We start from the raw sequence: 27,077 nt of genomic DNA on the forward strand, positions 1-27,077 counted from the left end.
GTATTTGCACACATTTCTTTTTCTTGCTGGTCTTTAAACTAAACCTTAACTATGATTTTTGATATAAATTTAATTTCAACCTTTCTTCTTATCTGTTAGGGGGATCAACTAAATAATATTTTATAGAATATATTATTTCTTTTTGGTTCCATCAAATTTAAACCTCGCCTTCTTTACCTCTTTTATTATAAGACAAAAAAAGTGGCCCTCAGTAAAAACATAATAACAATAAGTATGACACTTCCTATAGAGTAGTGTCAGTGCTACATAACGCATGCTTTTTCCTATAGAGAAAAAAACGCGCCTAAAATGGCAGCCATGGCCAAAGCTACGAGGTGATACTACTCTATAGCTTTAATGCTAATTTTCTAACCGAACCTTTTTTCGGCACTGATACTCTCTTCAAGCTGTGACTTGGACTCGCGACTTGCCGTTTTGGATGACTACTTTTTGATTTAAGCCTAATATCGGAGAGCACGTTCTGGAGTCGCGAGGGGCTTTGGCTTTGTTTCGAAGCCCGCGTGTGAATCATGCGTTATTAAAAAAACATGAGCTTGTGGCGCCGAGAAATACTTTTTTAATTTTTATCATTTTAGCCTAATATTCCGCCTATCTATCGGAAACCAGATATTTCGGCTTGGAGGAAGTCTCGCATATTTTAGACACTAGAGGGCTCTGTGCTGAGAAAACATCTTGATTACGCAATAACTATGAAAATTAGTTTGGTTGTAAATCTCGTTAATTGTCATACTTATTCTTATTATGTTACTTATGGTAAAAATTATAAATATACGGAACTGACTCACTTATGTGATAAAGTATTATAAACTTATGGTAACACCAACGACTTTAAACAGAATTATATTTACACAAACAAAATGCACATTTTCAACGAAGATTTTTTTATATATCGTTCTATTTCTGCTTAGTTTTGGGATTTTCGGAATCTATTTTTAGGAAGAATATCATTTATGGGTAATCGTGGAAGACCGCCCAGAAATATTTAAAAAAAAAGTTTTTCCGGGGTTTGCAGGCATAAAATTAAAAGAAAGTTAGTAAAGGTGTACCTAGGAGCAGCTTAGGGATAGGCGAATAGTTTTCACTTTCTATTAGTAGGAAAAGATCTATTTTTAACTCAAAATTTCTGCCCGTCTCTTAAGAATTATAGGCATGTTACAAAATTCATTTTCGACCTTTTAAACGCGTTTTTAACAGCGATTTACAACTACGCATTTTCATTGAATTATAAGTTTCCCTTCAAAGGACACCCCAAAACATTTATTACATAATATAGAAATTTTGTAATCGCACCTGTGGCTTTATAACCTGCTCTTAAAAAATACTATACTCAATCGTCTATGACTAAACGTGTGGTTACGGTTTAATCGACACATTTGGTTTGCGTAAGCTTTACTTGAAGTCGCTGTAGTTGTACGACACTCGTTACATTTTTTACAAAACCAGGTAACTCGACTTAAGCGAATATTTATCCAAAGAGATTTTTTCCTTAATAAAAAACATTGCGTAATATTTTTTTAGCTAAATTTCTTTTGAGATATCCCATTTTTGAACTGGGTAGCGCACTTTAAATTGTCAATTTTGCATATTCTGTTACAATCGGAAAACAAATAGATTGATTTTGGTCTCTTGGAATTAATATAAACGTGCTGAAATGGCTGTGGGCAAAGAGCGAAATCCAGTTTCAGCGTACCAAATGCGACGCGAAAAAAAAAACGTTTTCATTTCCGGTATTTTGTTTTCAGCCTAAATTTTAGTTTATGAAGTAGCTTAAGTACTTGGATAATCTCGATTAGATCTGTCACCTAGTTGAAAATGAGGGACCAATGGTTATAAACGCGTCAAGAAACAGCTGATAGTCATTCCTTCTTTCCATTCCACCCCCGCATGTCCGTCGTGTACTCGTGTTGCTAAGTGAAGATTTTAAGGGGCATTCCAACTGGGAAAACCGGTAACTGCAATATTGCGCTTCGATAACTTTCCACAATAATGACAAGTGAAGTTTGAAATTATCTGGGTGAGAGTTCGGCTTCCCCCTTTTGAAAATTCGAGCCAATAGAATCTCCTTATTTTAATTGACGTATTTTTTTTGTCCTTTTGGTCGCCACCCTCATTTTCCCCTCGTTTGCCGTCTCGTACATCTACGCGATAATCGCGATTGTACCTGTCGTTGACTTTCGGTGCAGTCGCACGCGCTAGCTTTTTCTCGTTTACAACAAAGAAAGTCGATTTTTTCTGACGTTTATTCGCACCGAAAAATTAACGTTAGTATTTATTTTAATATATATATTAAAGGGGTGGTTTTTTTAACGTGTAATTTTGTTTTTATACTTAAAAATCAAATAATTTTTTAAATTAGATTTTTTCTATGAAAGGAAGTTTTTTTTGGGGTGAAGGATTTTGTTTTGTAAGGAAATATTATCTTAACCGGATTTCAAGGCCATGTTTACAAGGAAAGTTGTGGGGTTAAGTTTCTTTAAACCTGAATATTATTGGCCATTTTTATTTTATTTTTTTAGCTTTTTAATTTTTTATTTTTAGTCAGTTGTGTAGTAGATGAGAATTTAATGACAGCTATGGTCGGTTGTAGGATAATTCCAATGGAACTGGTTCCAGTGTTTGTTGTTAGGGGTCATTGTTGGGTACTGGTTGTCAATTTAATTTTTCAAAGTTCTTTTAATATTCATACAGAAAATATTCCATCATTTGATGTGGCTACTTGGTAGATAGTAAATTTGACTAATGGCATCACACGTTGGAAAACCATTACGCTATTGCCATATAGGGCAATTTCGTTATAAAGGGAAGAATTATAGATCTACTTTAACCCCTACAACATTGTCCCTCGAGAAAGAATCTTCAACACGTATGTTTTTAACAATTTTTATTTCAATATTAATGATAATTAGAATTCAGGTTAAGAAACTTTTCACGTTTACAGATACAATTTTGATCCCAATTCGCTTTGTGATAGCTGTATTACCTTGCGATTGTTCTCAAAGTCAAGGTTTAAAATGTCGTCACTGTCAACAGGCAGATCCTGTCGAAACGACAGCTCAATCTCAAGTCTCTTCGGAACTCCTGCCTCTGAATACGCAAGCGCTCAAACTATACTACGCCGTTCCAAAAGGGAAGTATTTATGGAGGATGAAGAATATGGTTCTTTACGCCGGAGAAGATTCGAGTTCTCGGGAATGGATCATGTTAATTAGGGAACTAATTCAATGTAATTAATTTCTATATTATATTTTTACTGTAAGTACTATGTAATATTTATGAACAATATCCTGCCATTTTTCAGCTTCGAATAGACCAAAATCATTGTTAGTTTTCATCAATCCAATTGGTGGTAAAAAGAAGGGACCAAAAATTTATAGCAAAAGAGTAGCTGGAATATTTAAAATTGCTGGCATTAAAGTGAACTGCGTTGGTAAGTTGCTTTAACAAGTGTTATTTCAAAATTAAATGTTTCTGACGTAACATACCTTTTTTTTTCCTTTAGAAACCGAAAGGGTGAATCATGCGCGAGACATGATTCAGGCTATAAACTTAGAAAAATATGATGGGTGTGTATGATTCAGTATATTAAGTTATTAACAATATTAATCCCAATTTTTCTGATGTTTTATTTTTTTAACGCTAGCATAATTGGTGTTGGAGGAGATGGAATGTTGGCTGAACTGGTTAATGGTCTTGTTTTAAGGACGCAAATGGACGCCCGTATTAGTCCCAATGACCCAAACAGTATTCTGAAGAGGCCATCGCTAACTTTAGGCATAATACCAGCTGGTTCAACGGACACAGTTGCCTACTCTGCTAGTGGAAGTAATGACGTCATTACCGCAGCCTTGCTTATTGCTATGGGAGATAAAATTGGGCTGGATGTTGTTAGCGTGCATAATGATCGGGGTTTGTTACTACGCTACGCAATTTCATTTTTATCCTATGGCTTTTTCGCTGACACGCTGGTCGAAAGTGAAAAATATCGCTGGATGGGTCCGATACGTTATGATTTTGCAGGTAAATTTCTTCTTTTTATGTCATGTGGTTGGTTTTCTAATGTAGTTTTTTTTCTAGGTTTTCTAACTTTCCTTAGACAAAAATCTTACGAATGCAAGATGACTATGGAAGTGGTAATGCCTAATTCAATCCCTGCTAAGGACGAGCGTTGCCTTACTGGGTAAGAAATTATTTGCTTTATTGGGGCGCCATTTACAAACTACATAGCGAAATTCAAAACTTGGGGCTTCTTTGTGCAAAGTAGAATCAATTCTACCAATACCCAAACAAATAAGAAAGGAAAAATAGTGTGGATTTTACAAATACAAACATCATGCAATGGCTTTAGAGTGAACTTCCCTTCAATGTGGTGTTTTATAAACGCAATAGTTGATTTTATAAAACAAAAAGTGGTCTTGCCCAACTTGTGAAAATGTTGCTCTTATGTCACAAGACCCAGCCTTATTACAGGGTTGCCACACGTCAGGGAATTTTAAGAATTTGTAAAAATTCAGGGAATTCAATTTTATCTTGACACTTTTTGAAGGTAATTTTACAGATTTATGACAAATTCTGTGATTATCATTTATTTCCTTGAAAGTTTTTCTAATTTTTGCAACATTGCAATAACCTTATACAAGTTCATTTAAATTTATAAATTTTTTTGTAAAAGTAAAATTTTGGCCTTAAAAGTCACGGAAAATCTCTTAAAATGGTCAGGGAATTTGAATCTAAAAATTGTTATAACCCTGTATTAGTATATTCTTCGCAAGAGCAATTTCCATGCGTGCTAGAAAAAAGTTATTCCTCTGACGACTGTAGCGCCTGCTCGTTGACTTGTAAATGTAAGAGACTGGGATGTAATAGCAACATCTAAACAAAAAGGCCACGTTACGTTATAAAAATAACTTATATTTGAAAAAAGCAATATTTTTCTATTGCGAAAACTCTAACCAACTCTCTAGTCTAACTAACTGGTTAAGGTGTTTTCCCCCAAGTTCTTCAGGCTCCCCTTTCAAAAAACCTGTTGAGGTTAAGAGTAATAGTGAGTGTAGGGAGATGTTGGCCAACATTTAATGAAGGGCTTGCTACCACCTTCCTACATAGTTTAACGGGCCACCTGAATTTAAAAGGCATTAAAAGTCACTACCAGACTTGGATCTAACGTAGTGCCTTGGTTATTATTTTTTAATGCAAATTATTCTAGTAGTGGTTGAGATCAGTGTTCCAAAAATACCACGTTTTTTTAATATTGTGCATACCACTGGTAAATAATGGCAAATCAGTGGCGTAGTAAAAATAAAAAGATTTGTAGGTACGACCATACGTTTCAGGGTGGGGCTTGTGCCCCCTGGCGACACCACTGTGGCAAATATTGGTTTATAAAATATTATATGTGAAATCAAGGAAATCATTGAAAAATCAAATTGTATCAACTTTAAAAGATCCTAAACTTTATTTTCATTACTCTACGAATCAGTTTTAAATCTATTTCCATTAATGTTGGTTTAAATACTGCAAATAACTCATCAGAATATATTATCTACCATTATTTACCCCTTTTACCATTTTATACCATAACGTTATTTACCACCTCTTAAATACCACTTCAGAATCCTGGTTGAGATAGTGTTGACAACACACAAAGCATTAAACAAATTGAGCTAATGGACATAAAGAAAGCTTCACCCACTTAATTTGTTCTGCTTTAATTTGATAACATTTCAAATTTTTATTGTTTATCCATAAACTTCAGAAGCTAGATCATTCCTTTTTTTAGACAGGGGGTTATGAGTGGTAACAAATAAAAAACAACTATATTTGATTTGTGATAGAAAATATGTATCACATTAAATGAAAAGAAATCTATTCGGATATGCTCTTGCTGCAAACTCTTTTCATTAAATATTAGAATAAAATGGTATGGCAATGTACTGAAACTGTCTTTTACAATGATTTTATCATCTACCCTACTGTTATAATAGACAACTTTGTTAATAACGTCTGATATTATTAGCCACGAATAGACGATATATCGGATGTACCCATATTGGTGCATCCCGAATATAAATTCAAATTGTGAATGGCCTAATGTCAATTTTTAACTTTCATTGACATTTGATTTCTATTATTCCCCAGTTGTACCACTTGTTTTAAAGCCAGAAGCAAATCAGATCCTGTTGTGATTAAAGATTGTCACGGAATTCCTTCAGATACTAGTAAATATACCAAACCTTTTTAGTCATTTCGGCGAAAAAATTTAACTTCTTTAAAAAAAATTTTCAGCTTGGGTCACTGTGAGTGGCAAATTTAAAGCGGTTAACACAGCATCCATAAGTTGTCGTTGTGATAAGTCTAAGAATGGAGCATCACCATCCGCACATTTGGGTGATGGCTGCACAGATGTGATTTTAGTTAAGAAATGTTCAGCATTTGGAATGTTGCGGTTCTTAATCAGGACAGCTACTTTCAAATCAAGCCCAGTAAGTCATTTTTTTAACAATAAAATATTTTCTTGCAAAATTAGTAAATTCACTGATTTATTACTTTTCCTTTTTCTCTTATTTCAGTTTACACTACCACACGTGGAATTTTATCGGGCAAGGCAGTTGTTCTTTTCTCCATATTTCAAAGATAAGGAAGAAATATGTATAGGTCATTCCAGAAACAGCTCCGATGTTGGTTTAACTAACGTAGTTGAAATGCCACGTATAGTTGAGACTAGCTCGTTTAATTGTGATGGAGAAATATTAAAGGAAACTGATATAAGCTCTAAGTAAGAATCATATTTGTCTTATTTGAATTTTTTATTCTAAAAACAATTTTTCCAGGGTACATTGCCAATTGATCAATATCTACGGTCGTGGGATTGAGTATCGTGATAATTAATGAAAGTCCTTAACTTCAATTAAAAATACAGTTCAGTATTGTGTTTATACTATAAATCAAGGCTGGCCCAAGATATTCAGCAATTTTCGCGTATTTAATGTCTCTAATGTTTTAAGAAGTCACAGAACAGTGTTGTGATTTTTTTTATTGAAAGTTCCAACATATTTGGACTGGGAGTTATTTTTATTCAGTTCAAATGTTAAGGGTTTTCTTTTGTATTTTCATGTAAAAGCATAATACATAAAATATTTTTAGTGGAAATTTAGTCATCAAATATTAATTTATTTCCGCCTACCCTAATATCTTCTCAAATCTATTTTTAAATATTGTAGTCCACCATAATATCTTTCTAAATATTGCTTCCTTATTTACATCCCCCTTGATGAACATCAACTTAAAATTGTTACTATTAGACACCCAACCCTATATCTCCCTAAATATTGCTTTTGTTTCAATAATAAATAAATAATTGGGAGATAATCATAAGAAATCCTATTTTCTATTACTCTTGTAGAATCAATAAAGATCAATCTTCAGGAAGTTATGGGGTCTTTTCGCGACCAAAAACTATAGCTACACCTATGGTTTGTCATTGAAATCTAGATAGGTAGCGGCTAAAGTCGTAAATTTAAAGGGAATATAACCTGCAAAGCAATCTTTACGGAAGACCCCTTCAACTTTTCAAATTACCCCGTACAGTGGCGCCAAACATTTTTAAAGCCAAAGGCAAGAGCAGCCAGAGCTGCAAACGTTGGTGTTCCACACCAAATACCTGAGGTTATATTCCCTTTAACTTAATAAATAATGATACTTGCATTTGAATATAAGTTTTGCATCCAAGAAAAAACGTTCTTATGACTTTTAAGATCATAGGCGCTACCATAATGTTATTCCATAAGTTTGTCACTTTGGGGAATATTTTACTGAGAGCTAGTAATTGAGTGACGTCATCAAAAGTAAATCCCCCTAGCGAGGCGCTGTCAAAGACTACGTGTGACGCGTTAGCAAGCAAAACGGTGTGAATAGCTCTCAGTAAAACGTTTGCATGTAAAGAATAGGAAGCGTCACACTTATGTAATAATATTATACGCTTATGGCGCTACCTAGGAGAAGCTAGCGATGTAACGCCACCAAAGATAATTTAAACTCGTACCCTAGATTCGAATACTGAGAGCTTTCCCATTGACGGTTTTGTTACGAAGCGTTTACCCTTTTCCGGCACGTGACCTCAGAAAAATCGGGCTCCATCGGTTGCGGCACGGCCAACTTCGATCACGCGCTATATCGCGGCAGCGCGTGATCGAAGTTGGCCATGGTTGCGGTAAGGCGCAAACCATGGAGCGAATTTTTTCTGAGTTCCGGCGGGAAGTGGGTAAACGCTATCGGCAACGCGCGAGAGAGTGATTTCGAATCTAGGGTACGAGTTTAAATTATCTTTGACGCCACCAAGACTTGCTTCGGTCGCGATAATATTTAGAACGCCGGACGGCCCGGACCAGTGTGAGATATAAGGCACTATCACGCCAATCGCCAGTTTAAAAATTAGCTGGGCCAGTTAAAAAATTAAATGCTTGGGGGTGTTAGTGGCCCTGGTGACCACTTAATAAATTCTAAGTATTTTCCCTTCAAGATTTTAGTTCATTAAAAAAATATTATATTAATCCCTAAAATTGTTTGGTCTTTGCTTCTATGCTGCGTGCTTGGCCTTACAATGTGATACATTTGTGATAGTAGTGATTTTTTAAATTTAACATGGCTCAATAAAGATGTTTCTACATATTGCTTAAGCCGATTTATAGTTCTTTATTTACCACTCCAAAATTTTGAAATACCCATATGTAAGCCTATGCCCTAGCACATATTGTCAAGAATAGATAATTTGACCATAAATTATGAAAGCCTGATTTTGAAGGTTAAAAATGGTAAGTGGCCAGTGGCCAGTTTTTTAATTAAACTACCTAGGCTCTACTGGCCTCAGGTCCTGTTTAAAAAAATTCCTTATTTCTCAGCCTAACCCGGACTAGATTATAGAAAAATTGAGCTGACAACACTGCATTACCTATCAGACGACGTTCAGTGAAATGGCGCAAAATGTTTGAATCGATTATAACGCGCGTTTAACTACGTTTATATAAGAAAGTAAAAGGTTTTTTTTCTAAAAAATTACGTAAAAGAGAAAGTAGTATGGAAGAATCATCTTCAATACATTTGAAGTCTACAAGAATTAATGATGACAGTGCTCACAAATTTAGACTTTCCGTCGCTGCCTCTATGATCCGTAAAGGAACTCCAAACCCCGCTCGGCCTCATCCATTTCTTAAAATTCCAAATACAAGGCCACATGAAAGTCCTTTGAACTCGGCATCGAATGCTAGTGATCTTCAAATTTCATTTGAAATTGGTTTTAACTCAGTTTCAAATGTAGATCGAACATTAAGACCTTCTAATTCAATTGAATTAGTGCTAGGAAAAGTTGCAATTCAACGTTTAAAATTGTTACGACAAAGATCTTATGTCAGTATATGTTTCATTTCAAATCATCGTGTTTTAGGTGTATTGTCAGTTTAATTTTTTTCTAGGCTCTTTTGCAAGAAGAAAATCCAGATGAAACTAATACTCATCATCTTTTGGATGAATTTCTGGAAGCAGCTTTCACAATGCAAAAACACATCGATTCTCATCATTGGATTTTCTACACTATGCAAAAATTTGATTTAAACAGTTACGCCGAAAAGCTTGTAAAAGATTACATGCAAGACCCTACGGAACACAGTTTAGTCAAGAGATTTTTTGCTGAATTGGGCAAACTTCGACATTTTCAACAAGCCCAAGAAGAGATGACAAAATTCATGATAAAGCTTTCAAAAAACTATCGTTCTGCAGGGAAAAAACTTACAAAAATTTGGTTCGATAACAGCCCCTTGAAAAGCATGTTTCTTCATATTGATGAATCTGGGTTACAGTATTTTTTGATTAAATTCAATCGCGTTGTGGAATACAGAGAAAACAATCCATAGGAAAATTAAATGGAACTGTTTATTTTTAAGGCATTTCAACATCATTTCCATAGCTTTTAAAATTTTGAGTTTATGGTAATTGTTATTTATATGTAAAATTTGTATATTAAGATCTTATTTAAAGGAATGTTATATCATAAATGCTGTACAGGCTTAATTTTTATATGTTTTCGAATCGTTAAAGTTTTGATTTCCAATAATTTAAGTAAAATGATTATTTTGTTGGCGTTTTAGGCCTAGCGTCGTTTGAAAAGCTTGCATTTATAGCGCTGCTGCTTTTTTTTGTGAACAGACACTAATGGCATCGGATCTTAGGGGATCCTTAGATACCCAGTAACGAGGGGTACACGAGAACACTAATTTATGGAGGCGTTAAGGAGCTTGTGTGAAGCTTAAAGAACAGTATAACAAGCAGTTCGCGCTGGTGCTTTAAAACCTAACAAAACCATAAAGATAGAAAATATTTTCTATCGCTATAGGCTTTGTCGGTCTCAAACGAAAATGGCACGCAGCGCCTCTCGTGGCGAGCTCGCACGTAACTTGGATAAAAGTTTTTTCCCCGCTTATTTGTTACTTCTGATCACACTTATTTGTTACTTCGGATCACACTTATTTGTTACTTCTGACCACACTTATTTGTACGTTGAGTGTCACACTTATTTGTACGTTGAGTGTCACACTTATTACTTCTGGTCATACGCCGAAGACTAGGTAGATCAGTGTCATACTTAATTGTTACTTCTGGTCATACGTTGAAAGCGCGGCCCACTCTGAACGGCCTTGAAAAACGCCAGAGGGAAACGGGCGCGTAGACCTCTATAAACACGCGGATTTTCAATGTTGGAAATTGCGGGGGTCTGTATACGCTGCCCAAAAAACCTTACTTAGAATTAAATTTAAGGAACGTTTTTGCAATTCTAGGTTATATGTAAACCACAGCTATTCAAAAATATAACTTTCATGAAAATCGGACTTAAATTAAGGAACTGTATGTAGATTTTTAGGCGAAAATATAAAAACACGAAAATTTGGGTCTCGTAAATTACCCTGAAAACTATACTTAAATTTAATATTTACTGATTTAACCGAAGTTGTAGGTCCACTGAATCCTAACCTATCCAATAAATGTTTTTTAAACGTTATCGGACTTAATTTTAATGAAAATATCTACCACATAAAGCGAAATCACCGAAAATAGTAAATCGGGCAAATTCCCAACTTCTTGGGCTCCGATTTGAAAACTTTATGAAAGGCTATCAATGGCGATGTATGTACATTCGAACGAGATATCATTGACTCTTCTAGTTATAACACGGCGCCATCGGCGGCAACGGCTACACTGTACGTGAGACTAATACACACAAATCCTTAGGATTGTGTGTAAAAACGGTTGAAAGCAGTTGTTTTGGAAATCAACATATTTTCGAGAACGGCATTTTTAATATTCCCTCCGCGCCGGTTAAAAGACTGTATGGAGTTCATGCAAGGAAAAGGAAAAGACCGAATGGTTTTAACACTTTGTACCGAGCACTATGGAATACATGTTTGAAATCCTACCATGATAGCATATGTAACATAATTACTCATAAGTATGCCACTGTAATAATAATAATAATCAGCTAGGCTAATACCCTTGGCACCACCTTAGGCCTAAGTCGTCAAGCGACTTTTGAAGCCTTTAATTCAGGTGACCGGGTTACAATGCGTAGGAGGGTGGTGGCAAGCCCTGCATGCCACGCGATCGAGCCAACAGCTCCCTACACTAACTATTACCGTTAACCTCTACAAGTTTTTATGAAAGGGGAAACCGAAGAACTCGGGGGAAAACCCCTTAAACCAGTGGGGAGAGAACTTGCAAACTCAACGTACCTTTATTCCATTCAAAAATCTTCACTAATGGTTTGTTTCACCACGAACCAGTAAAAAGCTCGGCTACGTTAGATTTTAACCTTTTTATTCATCCTAGTAATTTTGGGAGTCACACTATTGGCTACTAACATATTTATTTAAGCCAATGGAAAACCTCTAAATTGAGAAGGAATTTTTTGCGTCGAAATTTTAGTCAGCCCAATCAAAGATAATTTAAACTCGTACCCTAGATTCGAATACTGAGAGCTTTCCCATTGACGGTTTTGATACGAAGCGTTTACCCTTTTCCGGCACGTGACCTCAGAAAAATCGGGCTCCATCGGTTGCGGTAAGGCGCAAACCATGGACCGAATTTTTTCTGAATTCCAGCGGGAAGTGGGTAAACGCTATCGGCAACGCGCGAGAGTGATTTCGAATCTAGGGTACGAGTTTCAATTATCTTTGGCCCAATGTAGCTATATATTGAAATTCATAAACTCGCTCGGTTTGTGCGGATGAAGTTAAATAATGAGTAGTTTAAAAAAGAAAAGGTTCTGGAAAATGACCCATACGGTTCGGTTCAGAGATCACTTTCCGAAAATGGAACAAGTCGTCGAAGTGGGATATTTCACCAGCGTTTTTAAAACCCATACCAAGCCTAGAACTAGAAGAGTTAGGCCTAGGCTCAAAAGAATCTGCCCCAGAAAAGCTCAACCTGAATTTCAATTATTATTTCAATAAACCTGCTTCTTTTATTTGACAATGCAATTTTTTTTAGAACCTGAGTCTCCGAAAACTTCATTAATTGCATTAACAGCACGTGACAGAATCCCGAAATGGCGCTGCGGTAACTATTTTGAAGCTCGGTTTCCAGAGGTTTTTCCCCATTGTCAACCCCCTCGGTGGTGAACGTTTCGTTGCGGACCTCTCCCGGTTGTTTTATCTCTATTACCTCCATACTCTTTGACAGAATATTGTAGTTCACTTCATTTTAGCTCCTAAGCCTTGGTTGTTAGTAGATTAGTCCATAATTAAAAGGGATAATATAGCTAAACCCTAAACAAATCATCCTTCCCAGTCCATAGGTGGTTTCTTCTATTCTATTCTCCACCACACGCCCCCCTATTAGGCTTTCCGTTGCTATGCAACGTGTTTTGAAATTTTTAATGTTTAGGCTTAGTTTATCTTTTAGATATAACAGTCGCCAGCCAGATTTCCCGCACGGTACTGATGAGTTACAAATAGACCGAAACCGGTCTACCGTTGGAATTTCTGGCTATTTTATTTAGTTTTTATGTACTTTATTACTCGAAGATCTATTTGATCCGAGATTCGCGTCTTTTTATTGGTACGAGTTATTTGTAAGTTTTATAATTTCTTCAAATTTGTTTAGGGTTTAGCTAGATTATCCCTTTTAATTATGGACTAATCTACTTTTTCGCGTATTTTATCATCCTTCGCAGTCCATAGGTGGTTTCTTCTAACTTAACTTATCAGAATATGGCACGCCAAACCGGACAAAATTCGACTTCCACTCACTCACTCGCGCTCAGAATACGAACACAACGTAAAGTCGTTGCATACATAAGATAAAATAACTCTCTCGCGCGCTCAGACTACGAACACAACGTAAAGTCGCTGCATACATAAGATAAAATTACTCTCTCGCGCGCTCAGACTACGAACACAACGTAAAGTCGCTGCATACATAAGATAAAATTACTCTCTCGCGCGCTCAGACTACGAACACAACATAAAGTCGCTGCATACATAAGATAAAATTACTCTCTCTCTCTCTACATCGTGTAGCTCTACAAACATAACGCAAAGTGGTGGCAAACATAAGATAAAATTACCCACTCTCTCGCTCAGAATACGAACACAACGTAAAGTCGCTGCGTACATAAGATAAAACTACCCTCTCTCTCGCTCAGAATACGAACACAACGTAAATTTGTGGCAAACATAAGATAAATTTACTCTCTCTCTCTACATCGTGTAGCTCTACAAACATAAAGTAAAGTTGCTTCATACATAAGATTAAAATTTCTATGTCGCCGTCAATGCGTCAATTCGCCGAAATAGATTTTAACCGAAAAATGTTTTCGATACGGTAGGGCTCGCGACGACTGAAATAAATATAAAAAAGATACTGAACCCCACTAAATAAGTATTAAAAATCATAGATGGCGATAGCTGTTTCATAAAAGAATGTAGTTTCTACAAGGCCAAGTAATATAATAACGAATATTTATTATCAGAATTAAATGCACATGAGTTATTGCAATTGGCTTACAAGATAAAACAAATTAGAATGTATTAATTTCTACCATGAAACTGCATTAGGTAGTCTGGGCTAAGTTTTTGCACACAATGCCTAAGGGATTAGTGTGTACTAGTGTGACCTGGTAAGTAGCTGATTCCGCCTTTCGTTTGATAACTCTCGAACGGTTTTCGGTACGTCATTCGATTAGACATAAAATTACGTTCTATTGGATGTCCCCGGCTAATTATTTTTGCATTAAATAGCACTATTAAAATAAATTAATATGTGGAAAAAGTAAATCGATCTACCTTGGGGTAAACGAGATATGACCCGTCTAAAATGGGGCCGTGGGAGTAAAATTTCTCATTTTTTGTGATATTGAAATCGTTATAAATCACGTTCTAATTTATGTCCCCGGCTAATTATTAGAGTAAAATAATATACGAAAAATCCAGGCTGATCTACTTGGCGGTTAGGGAGATATTCCCAGCAAACACCAATTAGTCGCATGGATGATGGATATCCAGTATATGTTATATTTGGATATTTTGGATATCCAATTTTTGTTATTTTACGTACAGTGGACTTCTGAGAACTATCCAAATGTCGGTGGTTTTCAAGTCTAAGGTACTTCCAGCAGATGTGCGGTTTGATATTCTAATAACATCCATTGGACCTAAATTTCGATATATTCAGTTGAACACAATACCTATATGATGTCTACTAGATGTGCGAGGGAGGTCTAAAGCGCATAAAAATTAAAAAGTATGTCTAAAATATGTCCAGATAATATATAAATTAAATTAAACAATGTTAAAAAGACGTCTAATGGATGACTATAATTAAATTAGTTTCACGATAGGGAATTTTTATAAATGAACTCAACTGATATGAGAAAAATACTTTATTATACATATTACTTTATCACTAACATCCGAAGTAAATGAACCGAAGTTATTAAAGAGGGTACAAATTTTAAAGTGCATTTCTCTTAACGTGGTGAGATGAAAATCCATTGGAGTTCGACCTCCTTTAGTTCCCGCCAAAAATTGCACTAGGGAATTGTGGGTATCCACATTCCATATACACGTCATCACCTACTAGTCGATAGAAGGCGATAGCGGAGCTATGAAGATGCGAAATTTGAAAACGTCGATTTAAGGGAGATCTCATATGGAAAATGCGCTTACGTCGTTAGTATGAGAAACATAGCGGTCTGATAACTTCGGTTCATTTACTTTTGATAATATAAGTATGTACAAATTTCCGAGGGGTCGGACACTTGCCATTATATTGTACGGGATTTCGGGATTTCGTAGAGATTTTGGCGATTTTGCGATTTCAATGTTAATTTACCATAGAGAGAGTTAAACGATTTTGCGATTTTCGACAAAGTGTACGGGATTTTGGTAAAGGTCCGACCCCTCCCAAATTTCGTATTTGCAAAAAAATTCAGTAAATAATTTTAATAAAAACAAATGTTTTTTAGAGAAATTCCTATAAAACCAAATGATTTACAGTAAGGTAATATTTCTTTGGAAAACAAATCGGTAAATTGGAACAATAGCCCCGCCACCCCGTTGTTCCCCTTTCTCGACCCCCCTTAAAGTACTTTTTAAGGATATTCCAATTTTGCGAAAATTATTCCCCGCAAAGCATTATTTAAAAATTGCCCAAAGACTATACCTTGGCGGCTGAAGGCACTCGTGTTGGATGAGGTAGGACTGATGACGTGGACGATTCTTTAAATTCCTAGGTTAATACTTTTTGGATAACGTGGGACTGATGACGAAAAAGAAAAAGGCTGAAATGCAAAACAGTACTAACTTTTAAGGGTTGGGAATTTTTCCCGTATTTCAACGCATTTTAGGCTTTTTTAACCATACTATGTCATATTATACGTCTTCTGTGTGATGTTGAATAATACAACGTCGAATGTATTCTAAGTATTGGCGCCTGACGGGGCGGCGCCTCCCCAACCCCATACTAAAAAAGCTATGGGCCATCTATACCGCAACCTAGAGGACAGCACCAAGCCTGACGCATCAAGGAACGTCAACCCGATATTAATCCAACTAACCTAATAATATAAATAACCTAACCTATTTTCCCCGCCAAAACCCCTAAAATGCGTTGAAATACGGCGAAAATACCTAAAATAAAAAAGTAAGTTAGTAATGTTTTGCATCTCCACATTTTTCTTGAACTAAAAAGTGGGAAACATTTGGCGGGGCTATTGTTCCAAATAGCCAACAAATCATTTAAATTTAACGAAAATGAACAATATTTGTAAACATATCGAAATTTCACTAAAAGAGCCAAATTTCATAAAACGTTTCCAATGTGAAGTCGATGTTAAGAACTACAGCACTGCTCGTCACATTTCACGTATTTATAACGAATAAAATATGGATTTACCTGATTTGATTTTTAGTTTAAGTTGACTTTTTACTTTTTTCTGGTACAGTAGAATATAATTAAAGTTTAGGATCATTCCTACGATAGAGGCCAATGTGGTTGAAATGGCTTGAAACTTAGAACCTGAGACTCCTTGATCCATTTCGACAAGGCTGCCAGAAAACGATTTTTGTTTAAGAAATGGGAAGTTCCCGTTGAGGTTAGGATACCTTAGGTTAGGTTAATATTGGATTGGATAATACTCGGTACGATATGTCTAGGTACTGTCCTCTAGGTAGCGTTGTAGACGGCCCAGTGTGAAGTCGATGGCTTAAGCGCAGCGCGTCACATGGTATAGCGGACAAATCAAATATAGATTTACCTGATTTGATTTTAGTTGAAGTTGACTTTCTACTTAACTAAAAAGTACTATTTTACACGAAAAAGTTAATTTTCGAATCGCGAATCGTAATATTAAGTAAAACTAATCGAATCAAACGTAAGAAATAACGAGGCTCCAGCGAAGATTGAGTACGCTAGCTAGCAAACGACGGAGTTCATACTACCGCTCAATCAGGGCTGTACAGAGGTACTAATATTTTAAATTTCTATGTGATCAAATGTTTCGCGCGTGCTTTTTTGAAGTGATTTCATTTTGAATTTATAATTTTGTTATTTGCTTTATCTTAAATATTAGACTATCGATTTCAATTAAGATATATAGTTTTAATGTTCGGGTTTAACCTTGAAGCAGCTGCTAGACATCGCTAAATGGAATGTTCGGTGCACTCTGGGGCGTTCTAGAATAGTTTCACTACAAATATGAAATAAATTTAGGCCTATTATAAAATTCAGAAAACAGCGCCAGCTAACATCAACTTCGGATATCCTTCTAACGTCCTGCAAAGTTGGTGGTTTTGTAGACCTATTTCGTATGTGAGGTTGACATCATTCTATCGGATAGCACAGTTTTAATGGATAAGAAATAGAGCTAGTGGCATACTTATGAGTAATTATGTTACATATAATGATAGGATTGCCTTTAATTTGTTGGATGTTATGATAACTCTCACAGGATTTTGATAGCAACTTTGCTTCTAAATCTGAGGGCCGGACTGGCTAGTAGTTAGCCCCACCGGTTATGCAATCGTGTTGGCCTCATTTCCCATTAATGCCAAATTTTTCCACTTTGGCCCCCAATTTGAGTTGGCCCCGATCTGACCGGCCTTTGTTCAGGATTTTGAGAAAAATAGACTTCATCATTAGGACCATTATTATTGCAGCTTGCTCTTTTCTTTGAAGCTTGGTTACAAACTATGATTTTTGTAAATCATGAATTGGTTCTAATACCAGAAAAACATGTAAATAAACTATGCCGATGGATTCTGCTATTTTTTCCCGAAGATAAAAACTAGCAGACAACTTTTTAATAACGAATGAAACGCGAGAGCTCTCGGGTCACCGAATTTTACGTCATTTAAGGCGGTATAAGCAGAGATCCTGGCAGTTATAGAGATGCGAAACTCTGCCGAAAACCTGACAAAAAAATGCAAGCATCAGCGCCGCCCTTCGGCCGGAAGGAAGCGCCCGTTTCAAGCCGAGAGACGCAAAAATTGTAAACAACGGTAACATTCCTAGGATCTCTGCGATTACTCCCCACGTACAGGCGTCGCTGCAATCGGCAAAAATTTGAAAAAAAAACTGGTTTGCTTAGGGTATAGGGAGTTTCGCATCTCTATAACTGCCAGGATCTCTGGTATAAGCGTTTTTGGCATAACCCTAATGTTCCGCCACAAAATACCACAGGGGATATGGGGAGATATTCATTCCAAGTAGGGTTATGGATTCCTGCCGAGAGCCAGGACCGGCAAGTTACGGTTTATATAGTGCTTGTTGAAATAATGGAATTGTCCCCGATTACATCGGTGTTAATGGCCCAGATGAGCTCAAATTTAGAAACGAATAGTGAGTGAAATATAATAATCAAAACCAGTTACCATGGCACCACCTAAAATAATTCTCTTTTTTTCCCGAGAAAATCCGACTTTAAGGACCCTTTATCGCGAAAGCGGCGACATCTATCGGTGTTTTTTTAATCGCCGTTTTTTATGTAGTAGGTCTGAAAGTGGCAACTAGTAGGTGGTATATACATTACATTTCGCTCAAAAGCATGTAGTTAAATTAATTCCTGACATTTTTTTAATTTATTTAGTATTTTTTACATTAAAAGCGTGAGTATTAAGTTAGTTGCAAAACTCATATCTTTGTTAGAACCGTCAAATTAATTGTCCTAAAGAAAACCCGGCTACCTAGTCCAAGGCTTAGATATGTTTCTCTTGCCAATTCCATTTCATTGGTTAATAAACTTTATATGCTTCGGATGAAAATTAATATTATAATAATTTTTTTTTTATAGAAGTAGTACTAAATCATCATTGTCATCACATTTGTCTGCATTTTCCAATAAATATGTATGAACAAGAAGGAGTAATTGAGGGACTGTTATGTCCAATTTGTATGAAAGATCTTGGCTCGGTTACTAAACTACAAGAACATTTTGAAGGCACCCATGAGAGTGTTGATAGTGCTTTACTTCAGTCTATTAAAGAACTTTATGGTTAGTTACTTCATGGTTGTGTTGTCTTCGGCTGTATGAGTTTTAATTGTGCTGTTTAATTATACATTTTAGTTTCAAAATTATGTTTTATTTTTTAAAATTACAGGGAAAGCTAAGAAAAAGATACTGAAACAAGATGGGTCTGATGGTGCTACCATTGATGTAGATGATCTTTCAGATCCCCAAAGTCGGGGATATGGTTTAGATTTAGATGATGAACAACAAGAAATTGGTAAGTAAGCTACTGAGTGATATTTTATCCTACTTAATTGTAATTAACTAACCTGTACTTTGTAGGTGTTATGTGTAATCACATGGAACTGTTTAAGAAACAGAGGCATGCCCGAATGAACAACTATGCCTTGGAGACCAATAAATTATTGAATAGGCTATTTAGACTGATCACGGATATTCCAACCGAACCTGATCGTAGAAAAGGTTCAAATTGTCATTTTTTTCCCTTACCTCAAATATCAATGTACTTTTACTTTCTGAATTAATAGATCACGAGAAAGAAGTAGTGCCTTGGGTATCGGATAAGGATGTGAAATTGTGCCCGAATTGTGCTACATCGTTTAACCTTTCCAAGAGAAGACACCATTGCCGGCTTTGTGGGGGAATCATGTGTCAAAACTGTTCTCAATTCATTGAAATTGAAACAGCCAGTATGATACTTTTCTTTCTTTTTTTTAAACTGTTAGTTTATAGTATAAAACTTGACACCTATTTCTAACGCCATTAGAAAAACTAACGCAAGACATGTTTCCATCCAACTCTTCCATCCGATCCCCATCTCCGGTGAAATCAACATCAATGACACGTAGGAACAGCAGTAGCGGTCTTTTATCATTGGTTAACCCTCCTCCAGACCCTTTAATTCGCGTTTGCAGCTTTTGCAAAACCATCTTAGATAAGCAGGATGTGCAACTACAACTAAGAACTAGTAAACCTGTACTAGTTCAATTATACGAAGTAATTTTTTCTTAAACTATTTTTATCTGTAAATAACTTTTAGAGAAACATTTTACTACTTTTTAATTAATGCACGATGAAGGAATAAAAGGCTGAAATAGATTAGTGCGTTTACTGTTAGGTTGAGGATCAAAATAAATATTTGTTAAATTATCTACTTTTTTTAGAAAATGAAACAAGTTGTTGACGAAATTGATAAAGTTCTTCCTCAGTATCACACTGTTGCCAATTCTTTGAAGTATGCATTTTGGGATTGATATTTTTCTTACTAATAGGCGATAACATAAATGGTTTTGATCTTAGCTACCTTTTTAAAATGTTCCAGGAAATTCGTCATCAGGGTTGGTCGTGGTCAAAACATATTAGGGGGCTGCTTCACTAAGCCTAGGTTCAAAACGTGTCCTAATATAAAAGTCTTTAAGTAATGTTATGACCATGTGACTATTTTTTAAAGGTTTCTACCGTTTGATGGCGCCCAAACTAAATAAATTTTACCCAGTATACCTTGAAATTTATGCTATTGCCTATTGACTGATTTCAAAATACATATTGCCTGTGAAACAGGGTTGGCAAAAACTAGCCAGACAGGTTTTAACCACTTGGAAAAAACCATAGTTAAAGCGCAAACAAGCAAAATAATCTTTTAATTCGAATTAAATATGAATAACAAGAGTAGTTCAGAGTTATCACCCAGTGCCACAAGCTGGGATCGAACCTAGCTCCTCTTGCTGCGAGGCAAGAGGAGTGCTAACCACTCCGCCACCTCACTGTACCTTAAACATATTTTTAATTTTTTGAAAACTACATTCTATGTGTAGAACGCTAATATCAGGTGGTAGAAACATTTTTCTACTTCATAGAATTTAAGTTTTAAAACGTTGATTTTTAAATGTACTTTAAAGCTAAATTCAAATTTGTTAAGTAGATCAAACATGGCCTCCGAAATAGAAAAATTAACACCTAAGTAGCCTATTGTAGCTTGAAATTGTTGCCACTTCTTATTAAATGTAAATTAACATTTAATTTGCTGTCACAGTTTCTAATTATTTTGTTTTTATTTCAAGCGCTGGTGAAGAGAATTACTCTTTGTCGGAAGGACAAGAGCTCCGCACCAAATTGATGAAGCTAGCGGAAGGAGTGGATGCAATTAGCCGCAAAATTGGAATTTTGGGCAGCCAAGACAATCTACCACCCGCACCAATTGTCTTACAAGTACAAGGTTGTATTAGAATGACAGCTAGTGTATTTCTGCGGGAGAATTTGCTGGGAATTCCTTCCTTGCCTAATGAAAAGAAGTACAATGAACTCAAGGCTATCAGACAGAAAGAAGTTCAAAAAAGGATACAGTCTGAGAAGATGAGTGCATTAGAGGCCTTTCAACAGTCAACTAGTGTAGAAATTAAGGTTGGAAGCTCCAAAATAGGGGAGAGCAAGCCAACATCTACTCTAACGAGGCCTACCCAACTTGGCGCCACGCTCGTGCATGAAAGTGGCTGGCGTCCTCGCGTAAAAGGCGAGAGTGTAAAGGGAAATGAAGAGCCCATGATCCAACAAATGAATATAATTAGAGATTATATTCATCAAGCGAGAGAAGCCAACAAAATGGACGAAGTGAGAATGTTGGAGAGCAATCTCAAAGAATTACAAGAAGAATATGCTCGCTTAAATTTGTCTCCTAGTTGAATAAATCTCCATAGTTGACTGTTGGGGAATTTTTTATTTATTTATTCTAGTGTCTTTTTATTCCAAAGATGTTTATCGCCAAGTGTTTAGAAAATAAACAAAAATGTTACAATGTTGAATAATGTAAAGCTCAGCAATTACTCTACTTAAATATATGTATATTGTATAAAACGGAATATTTCATAATAATGTCTATTTATTTAATTTGAAACTAATTTTATTTAAACAAATCTGTGTTCTCTGAATTTTCTTTTGGAATTCCGAGTTTCCTAAAAACTAAATGCATAATATAGCTGTATAAAAATTACTGAAGTCTCGATTTTTTTAAATAATGAAAGTATTTTCATTCAAGATTATTACTAAAATGCATTCCTATTTTGTAAACCTATGCTTATTAAATTTTAATTTAAATTAGTGGCGGCGCCTTTTTTTTTCAGCGGCGGCGCATTGTTTGAATTGAATTGCGGCGTAACTTCCGGTTAGGGCCGATTACGGCGTTTCATGTTAAAATAGTTACGCGCCAAAATATAGTCCCGTTTTCAAATGAATTTAAACGCCTTATTATCCCAATATTTCACTTATTTTTAGTATTGCTAGTTAAGGGCTTGTATTTTGGAATGTTTCCATTGGTTTGGTCTTATAATAACTAAATATGTGGAAAAATGACGCGGATGCATACGTTGGCTTTTCATTGGTATAAGCGTCCTTTAGACAATGGCGGATTCTGTTCTAAGCGTGTGAACGTTCAACGACCTTCGCCGATTTTTAATTAACAGTTTGCCGTGCGTTTAATATTTAAGCTTTAAAAATACAAAGATAACTAGTAATTATATTCATGACTGTGGCTTTCTTTCGTATTAAAGGTATGAATCTTGATTTCATTGACGAGAAAACTGTGGTTGAAAGTGAAGTGCTAAGACTTGCGTTGTTCGGTGCCGGCCATCATGTCTCGTTACGACGAACCATCTCGCGACAGAACTCCAGACAGAAGGGAGCGTCGAGGAATCAAATCGCCCAGTGATCGAAGAAGACCACGAGATTCGTCTATGGAAAGAGGTCTGCCACCTAGTCGCATTGGACCTCCAATCGGTAGAGATATGTACGACGACTACCCTCCACCGCGAGTTGTGAAAAGTGATCGTGCAGGTAACTTTACACCCTATAAAATACTGTGCGTTACGAATCTTAATCATAAAGTGTCTGATCCAATGTTGCAAGATGCGTTACTAAGAGAGTTTGATCGCTACGGTGATGTTAGTGTTAAAATCTGCCATGAGGGAAACGAAGTTGTGGGTTATGTTTATTTCAGAGCTTATGAAGAAGCCCGTGAGGCTAGGCATTCTAAATCACGTTTAGTGTTGTTTGATAAATTAGTTCAAATTGAGGCTGTATATGATAGACCCCAAAATCGTAGAAACAGAAGTGTTAGTCCAGATTATGGACCTCGCCCACCCAGACCAATATCACCGGCTCATTCAACTGCTAGCATGAATAGCTTAGGACGTAGATCAGCTGGTAGACATGATAGCTTGGAAAGAGCTGTGGCATTACCATTTCCCCCTCACCATAGGGGGGACCCCGCACTGAGAAGAGATCTTAGAGAGTTTCATCAACCAGTTCATCGACGTGAAGAATCCAAAAAAGAAAAATTCCCAAATTATTTGCACCATGTACCCCCGGAAGAAGATGACAAAGCTACACGCACATTGTTTATTGGCAATTTGGAAGTGACCATTTCAGAAGCTGAATTAAGACGAATATTCGAACGATTTGGTGTAGTTGAAGATATTGATGTGAAAAGACCAGCTCCCGGTCAGGGTAACGCTTACGCTTTCATAAAATTCTTGAACCTTGATATGGCTCACAGAGCAAAAGTCGAAATGTCTGGTCAGTACATTGGAAAATTTCAATGTAAAATTGGCTATGGCAAAGCAACACCTACTACTCGCATTTGGGTTGGGGGTTTAGGCCCTTGGACATCTTTATCTCACTTGGAAAGAGAATTTGATCGTTTTGGTGCCATAAGAAAAATTGACTTCGTTAAAGGAGATAATCACGCATATATTCAATATGATAGCATAGATGCCGCTCAAGCCGCGTGCCAAGAAATGAGAGGTTTCCCCCTAGGAGGTCCTGACAAACGTTTAAGAGTAGATTTCGCAGACCCAGGACCTTACAGCTATTACCAATCTCCAGCTAGAGCTGGTTTCAGGGAGGACGGAGTTGCAGAAAATTTTCCCCCTCCAAGACGCCCCAGAGAATTGCCAGCAGCAGAAGATCCCCATTTCTATCCAAGTGCGGAAAATCATTGGCCAAGGGGTTCCTATCCACCACAATTTGATCCTCACTATGATAGACCCCCTAGGCATGGTCGAGATCAGTGGCAGCCCCCGGAACACGATGACCGCAGAGGAGGAAATGGAGATTATCGCTGGAGTCGTGAGAGGCCACCATGGGGCTGGGATGACCATCATGGTCGTGAGGGTATGGAAATCAGAAAGAGACCTCGAACTCCAGATGGTGATATCCATATGGAAAGATTAGGACCAATGGGTGATGGTGATTATATCAAAAGACCACGAAGATCTCACAGCCCGGATGGGCTAGATCGCGATAGGGCCGCTAAAGATTCACCTCACAGACTACGCAATAATAATAACCGCCACGTTGCAAAGGATCGCCACTCTCCTGGTGGCAATGAACTGGCTCAGCTTAGCGAGAAAGGAAATAAAGATAAGGATGGGGACAATGCCACATCCTCTTCCAGGAGCAAGAAAGATAACAAAGATTCAAAAGGTGTGGTATTAGTGGCTGAGAGTGTTACGAACATCGATGACTTGGCCAAATGCTGCCCTTCTATATGGAATGGAGGTTTAGTGCTGAAAAACAGCTGTTTTCCTTCTCGTATGCACGTTTGTGTGGGAGATATTGCGTTGGTAGATTCGCTAATGAAAAACCGAGGAAATGAATCCACGACATTAAAAATTACTCAACGTTTAAGACTAGATCAACCAAAATTAGAAGATGTTTCCAGAAAAATAAGCAGCGCCGGCACTCAAGGCCATTGTATACTACTGGCAATGCCTGGACCTATATCCTCAAACGAAGACTCAAATGCCACTATTCAACAAAGACCCTTGCGTAATTTGGTTTCTTATTTGAAGCAGAAAGACGCAGCTGGGGTTATATCGTTGCAAGCTATTGGTGGTGAGAAGGCCGATAACAAAGGTGAAGCTAGCGCGGGGGTACTTTACGCTTTCCCACCGTGCGATTTTTCAGTAGAATTACTACGTCGCGTAGCTCCACAGCTATCAGGAGACTTGGTTAAAGATAATCACTTGGTAGTAGTTGTAGTTAAAGGCTCTACTTAGTAGATAACATATGATTTGTAATTTTTACCATTTTTTTAGTATCTTTGTTATTTTAAGAATGAAATTTGGTATTTGACATTAATTTTGGTTTCTGTATGCGTTAGCTATAATTATTCTAGCTTAATTAAAAAAAATGAAATGACAAGCACTCGCATTTAATCATATTAGACCTAATATGTATTAGCAAAACCTTGTTACGTATATTTCCTACAATCAAATGAATGTTGTACGCGATATTCAAATTGTGTAGAAATGTATTTGAAACCCATCTTTTTCTTCACTTAGCATTTTCCCCCTGTTGTTTATCAAAAGCAAATATCATTTGGGTAGATAAAAATAGAGTTATAATTTAAATACTGGTAATTAAATTCATGCCTTTAAAAATTAATTTAGTTTTATAAAATTTACACTTTTGTCTTCAATTATATTTTAATTACTATAATGGTTTGTTAATGAAAATGTTTTCAATCTGATATATATATTTTCTGAAAAAAAACCTCTGTTAAATTTGTCAAATTTTGTAAATTAGTCCCAGCTTCTTTTTCAGTACAGTGTATTGCTAATTCACTCCGTTGGAAAATCCGTTAAAATATTTTTGTGCGGTGAAAATCGTATATCTTTCAGCATTCTATATTTTATGCATAAGTGTGTTCTCTCATAGAAGTTTAAAAAAAAAAGCAAAGAACACGAAGAAAAAAATAATTGAGTGTGAAAATGTGAAATCTTGTGTAATTTCTCTATTTAGCAAAAAGAAATGTGCTCTTCAATGTAATCTTGCCATAAAATTGTAAAACAAGTATATCTACCCAGTAAAGTGGTGTTTAAATCTTCAATCTGAAAGTGGTGTGTGACATCTATTTCTTTCCGAAAAAGCGCGATTTAAAAATTTAATAAGCGTGAGTGATACAGAAATGGCGAAAAAGTTCATTGGTGGGTGTGATCTATTTAAGTTTTGCGCGGTTTTTTATGTCATTAGCACAGTCTGCTCTCGGTGGAAATGTGGTGTTTTTGTGCTAGTGATTTTATTTTTCAACCTTAATTTTAACCTTTGATACCATCTAGAGATTATACATTTTTGAGTAATTTATTATCCACATCAAAGTATGTTTACACCAAAGATATAAAAAAAAAGTGCATGGTTGTGTTTCAGTTCTTATATTTGCCAAAGTTCATCAAATGCGTGCGAAAAAAGTTTGATTCTAGGCTTCAAAAATTTTGTTCCCATAGTTCAGATTTTCATTTGTCTTAGTGTGCTTTGTTCGTTCATCATTTACATCGTTTAAATTCCGTGCCAAGTGAAAATTGTTTTCAGTGCGACTTAAAAGTGTTCCGAATCGAAGATTTTTAATGGTGAGTGCTTTAGTTTTTTATAAGTGATCTTCGCAAGTTTCCAGCAGGTGCTCGGAATAACAAAACATTGTTTTGTTCGTGTCATTGTTGAGAAGATCGTCAACGTGTTAGAAAACACTCAAATATTTTTTAAAGTTTACACCACTATTTTTTCAAAGTTTAAAATTTGTTGCAATTTATACAAAATTTGTTGTTACAAGTGCAATATTTTTATGTTGATGTTTTTATAAAGGTTTTACAAGTTTTAAATGGGTTCATATTTAAATTTAAACTAATCAATATTTTCTTCTAGTGATAAAATACGCGAATAGGTAGATTAGTTGATAATGAAAAAGAGACCAAAAGCTAAACCCTAAACAACTTGTTCATTTTCATTATGGACTAATCTAGCTATACGCGTGTTTCATGACTCTTTGCAATACAGTCCATAGGTGGTACTTTACCCATATTGGCTATCATAGAAAAATATTAGAGGTAGAAAAAAAATTATTCAAGTTTAACCATAAGTAACATAATCTCCCTAAGTATGACACTTGTAGCCTTGCTTATACATTTTTTCTTACTACATCCTTTTTTCACCAAAGATAAATTAGTGAAACCTAGGAGCAACAAACACGGGCTACACAGCACCCCTCAAAAGGAGAACGCAA

General features: G+C 36.1%; 4 protein-coding genes across 5 annotated transcripts; all 4 read left to right on the top strand.

The window, feature by feature from the left end:
* Positions 1–1,821: 1,821 nt before the first annotated feature.
* Positions 1,822–7,162, top strand: Cerk (Ceramide kinase). Its single transcript, XM_090176171.1, has 11 exons — positions 1,822–2,282; positions 2,710–2,884; positions 2,960–3,244; positions 3,320–3,448; positions 3,521–3,584; positions 3,662–4,038; positions 4,096–4,198; positions 6,157–6,236; positions 6,304–6,500; positions 6,588–6,793; positions 6,849–7,162. The coding sequence occupies exons 2-11, from the start codon at positions 2,761–2,763 to the stop codon at positions 6,904–6,906; spliced, it is 1,623 nt and encodes a 540-aa protein (XP_090032297.1). The 5' UTR covers positions 1,822–2,282; positions 2,710–2,760; the 3' UTR covers positions 6,907–7,162.
* A 1,781-nt stretch (positions 7,163–8,943) lies between these two features.
* On the top strand, positions 8,944–10,102 carry LOC149961237 (uncharacterized). The gene is made up of 2 exons (XM_090170376.1): positions 8,944–9,420; positions 9,486–10,102. The coding sequence occupies exons 1-2, from the start codon at positions 9,091–9,093 to the stop codon at positions 9,921–9,923; spliced, it is 768 nt and encodes a 255-aa protein (XP_090026502.1). The 5' UTR covers positions 8,944–9,090; the 3' UTR covers positions 9,924–10,102.
* An 8,449-nt stretch (positions 10,103–18,551) lies between these two features.
* Positions 18,552–21,895, top strand: Rbsn-5 (Rabenosyn-5). 2 transcript variants are annotated; one of them, XM_090176193.1, is made up of 8 exons: positions 18,552–18,665; positions 18,851–19,051; positions 19,158–19,283; positions 19,349–19,489; positions 19,555–19,716; positions 19,794–20,023; positions 20,191–20,261; positions 21,088–21,895. In XM_090176193.1, the coding sequence occupies exons 2-8, from the start codon at positions 18,904–18,906 to the stop codon at positions 21,704–21,706; spliced, it is 1,497 nt and encodes a 498-aa protein (XP_090032319.1). In that variant the 5' UTR covers positions 18,552–18,665; positions 18,851–18,903; the 3' UTR covers positions 21,707–21,895. The 2 variants fall into 2 exon arrangements, with proteins under 2 accessions (XP_090032319.1, XP_090032314.1); XM_090176188.1 differs by lacking the exon at positions 18,552–18,665 and adding an exon at positions 18,677–18,790.
* A 351-nt stretch (positions 21,896–22,246) lies between these two features.
* On the top strand, positions 22,247–25,910 carry nito (RNA-binding protein spenito). The gene is made up of 2 exons (XM_090176200.1): positions 22,247–22,488; positions 22,570–25,910. The coding sequence occupies exon 2, from the start codon at positions 22,651–22,653 to the stop codon at positions 25,075–25,077; it is 2,427 nt and encodes an 808-aa protein (XP_090032326.1). The 5' UTR covers positions 22,247–22,488; positions 22,570–22,650; the 3' UTR covers positions 25,078–25,910.
* Positions 25,911–27,077: the final 1,167 nt, after the last annotated feature.

The sequence above is a fragment of the Leiobunum rupestre genome, chromosome 1, assembly GCF_980474605.1.
Source record: "Leiobunum rupestre chromosome 1, qqLeiRupe1.1.hap1, whole genome shotgun sequence".
Classification (NCBI taxonomy): Eukaryota; Metazoa; Arthropoda; class Arachnida; order Opiliones; family Sclerosomatidae; genus Leiobunum; species Leiobunum rupestre.

Coding starts and splice junctions, on each gene's coding strand:
- Cerk (XM_090176171.1), top strand. CDS start 2,761: ATGGCATCACACGTTGGAAAACCATTACGCTATTGCCATATAGGGCAA. Junction 2,885..2,959: donor CGAGAAAGAATCTTCAACAC/GTATGTTTTTAA, acceptor TCACGTTTACAG/ATACAATTTTGATCCCAATT. Junction 6,237..6,303: donor CGGAATTCCTTCAGATACTA/GTAAATATACCA, acceptor AAAAATTTTCAG/CTTGGGTCACTGTGAGTGGC.
- LOC149961237 (XM_090170376.1), top strand. CDS start 9,091: ATGGAAGAATCATCTTCAATACATTTGAAGTCTACAAGAATTAATGAT. Junction 9,421..9,485: donor TGTTACGACAAAGATCTTAT/GTCAGTATATGT, acceptor ATTTTTTTCTAG/GCTCTTTTGCAAGAAGAAAA.
- Rbsn-5 (XM_090176193.1), top strand. CDS start 18,904: ATGTATGAACAAGAAGGAGTAATTGAGGGACTGTTATGTCCAATTTGT. Junction 19,052..19,157: donor GTCTATTAAAGAACTTTATG/GTTAGTTACTTC, acceptor TTAAAATTACAG/GGAAAGCTAAGAAAAAGATA. Junction 20,262..21,087: donor ACTGTTGCCAATTCTTTGAA/GTATGCATTTTG, acceptor TTTTATTTCAAG/CGCTGGTGAAGAGAATTACT.
- nito (XM_090176200.1), top strand. CDS start 22,651: ATGTCTCGTTACGACGAACCATCTCGCGACAGAACTCCAGACAGAAGG.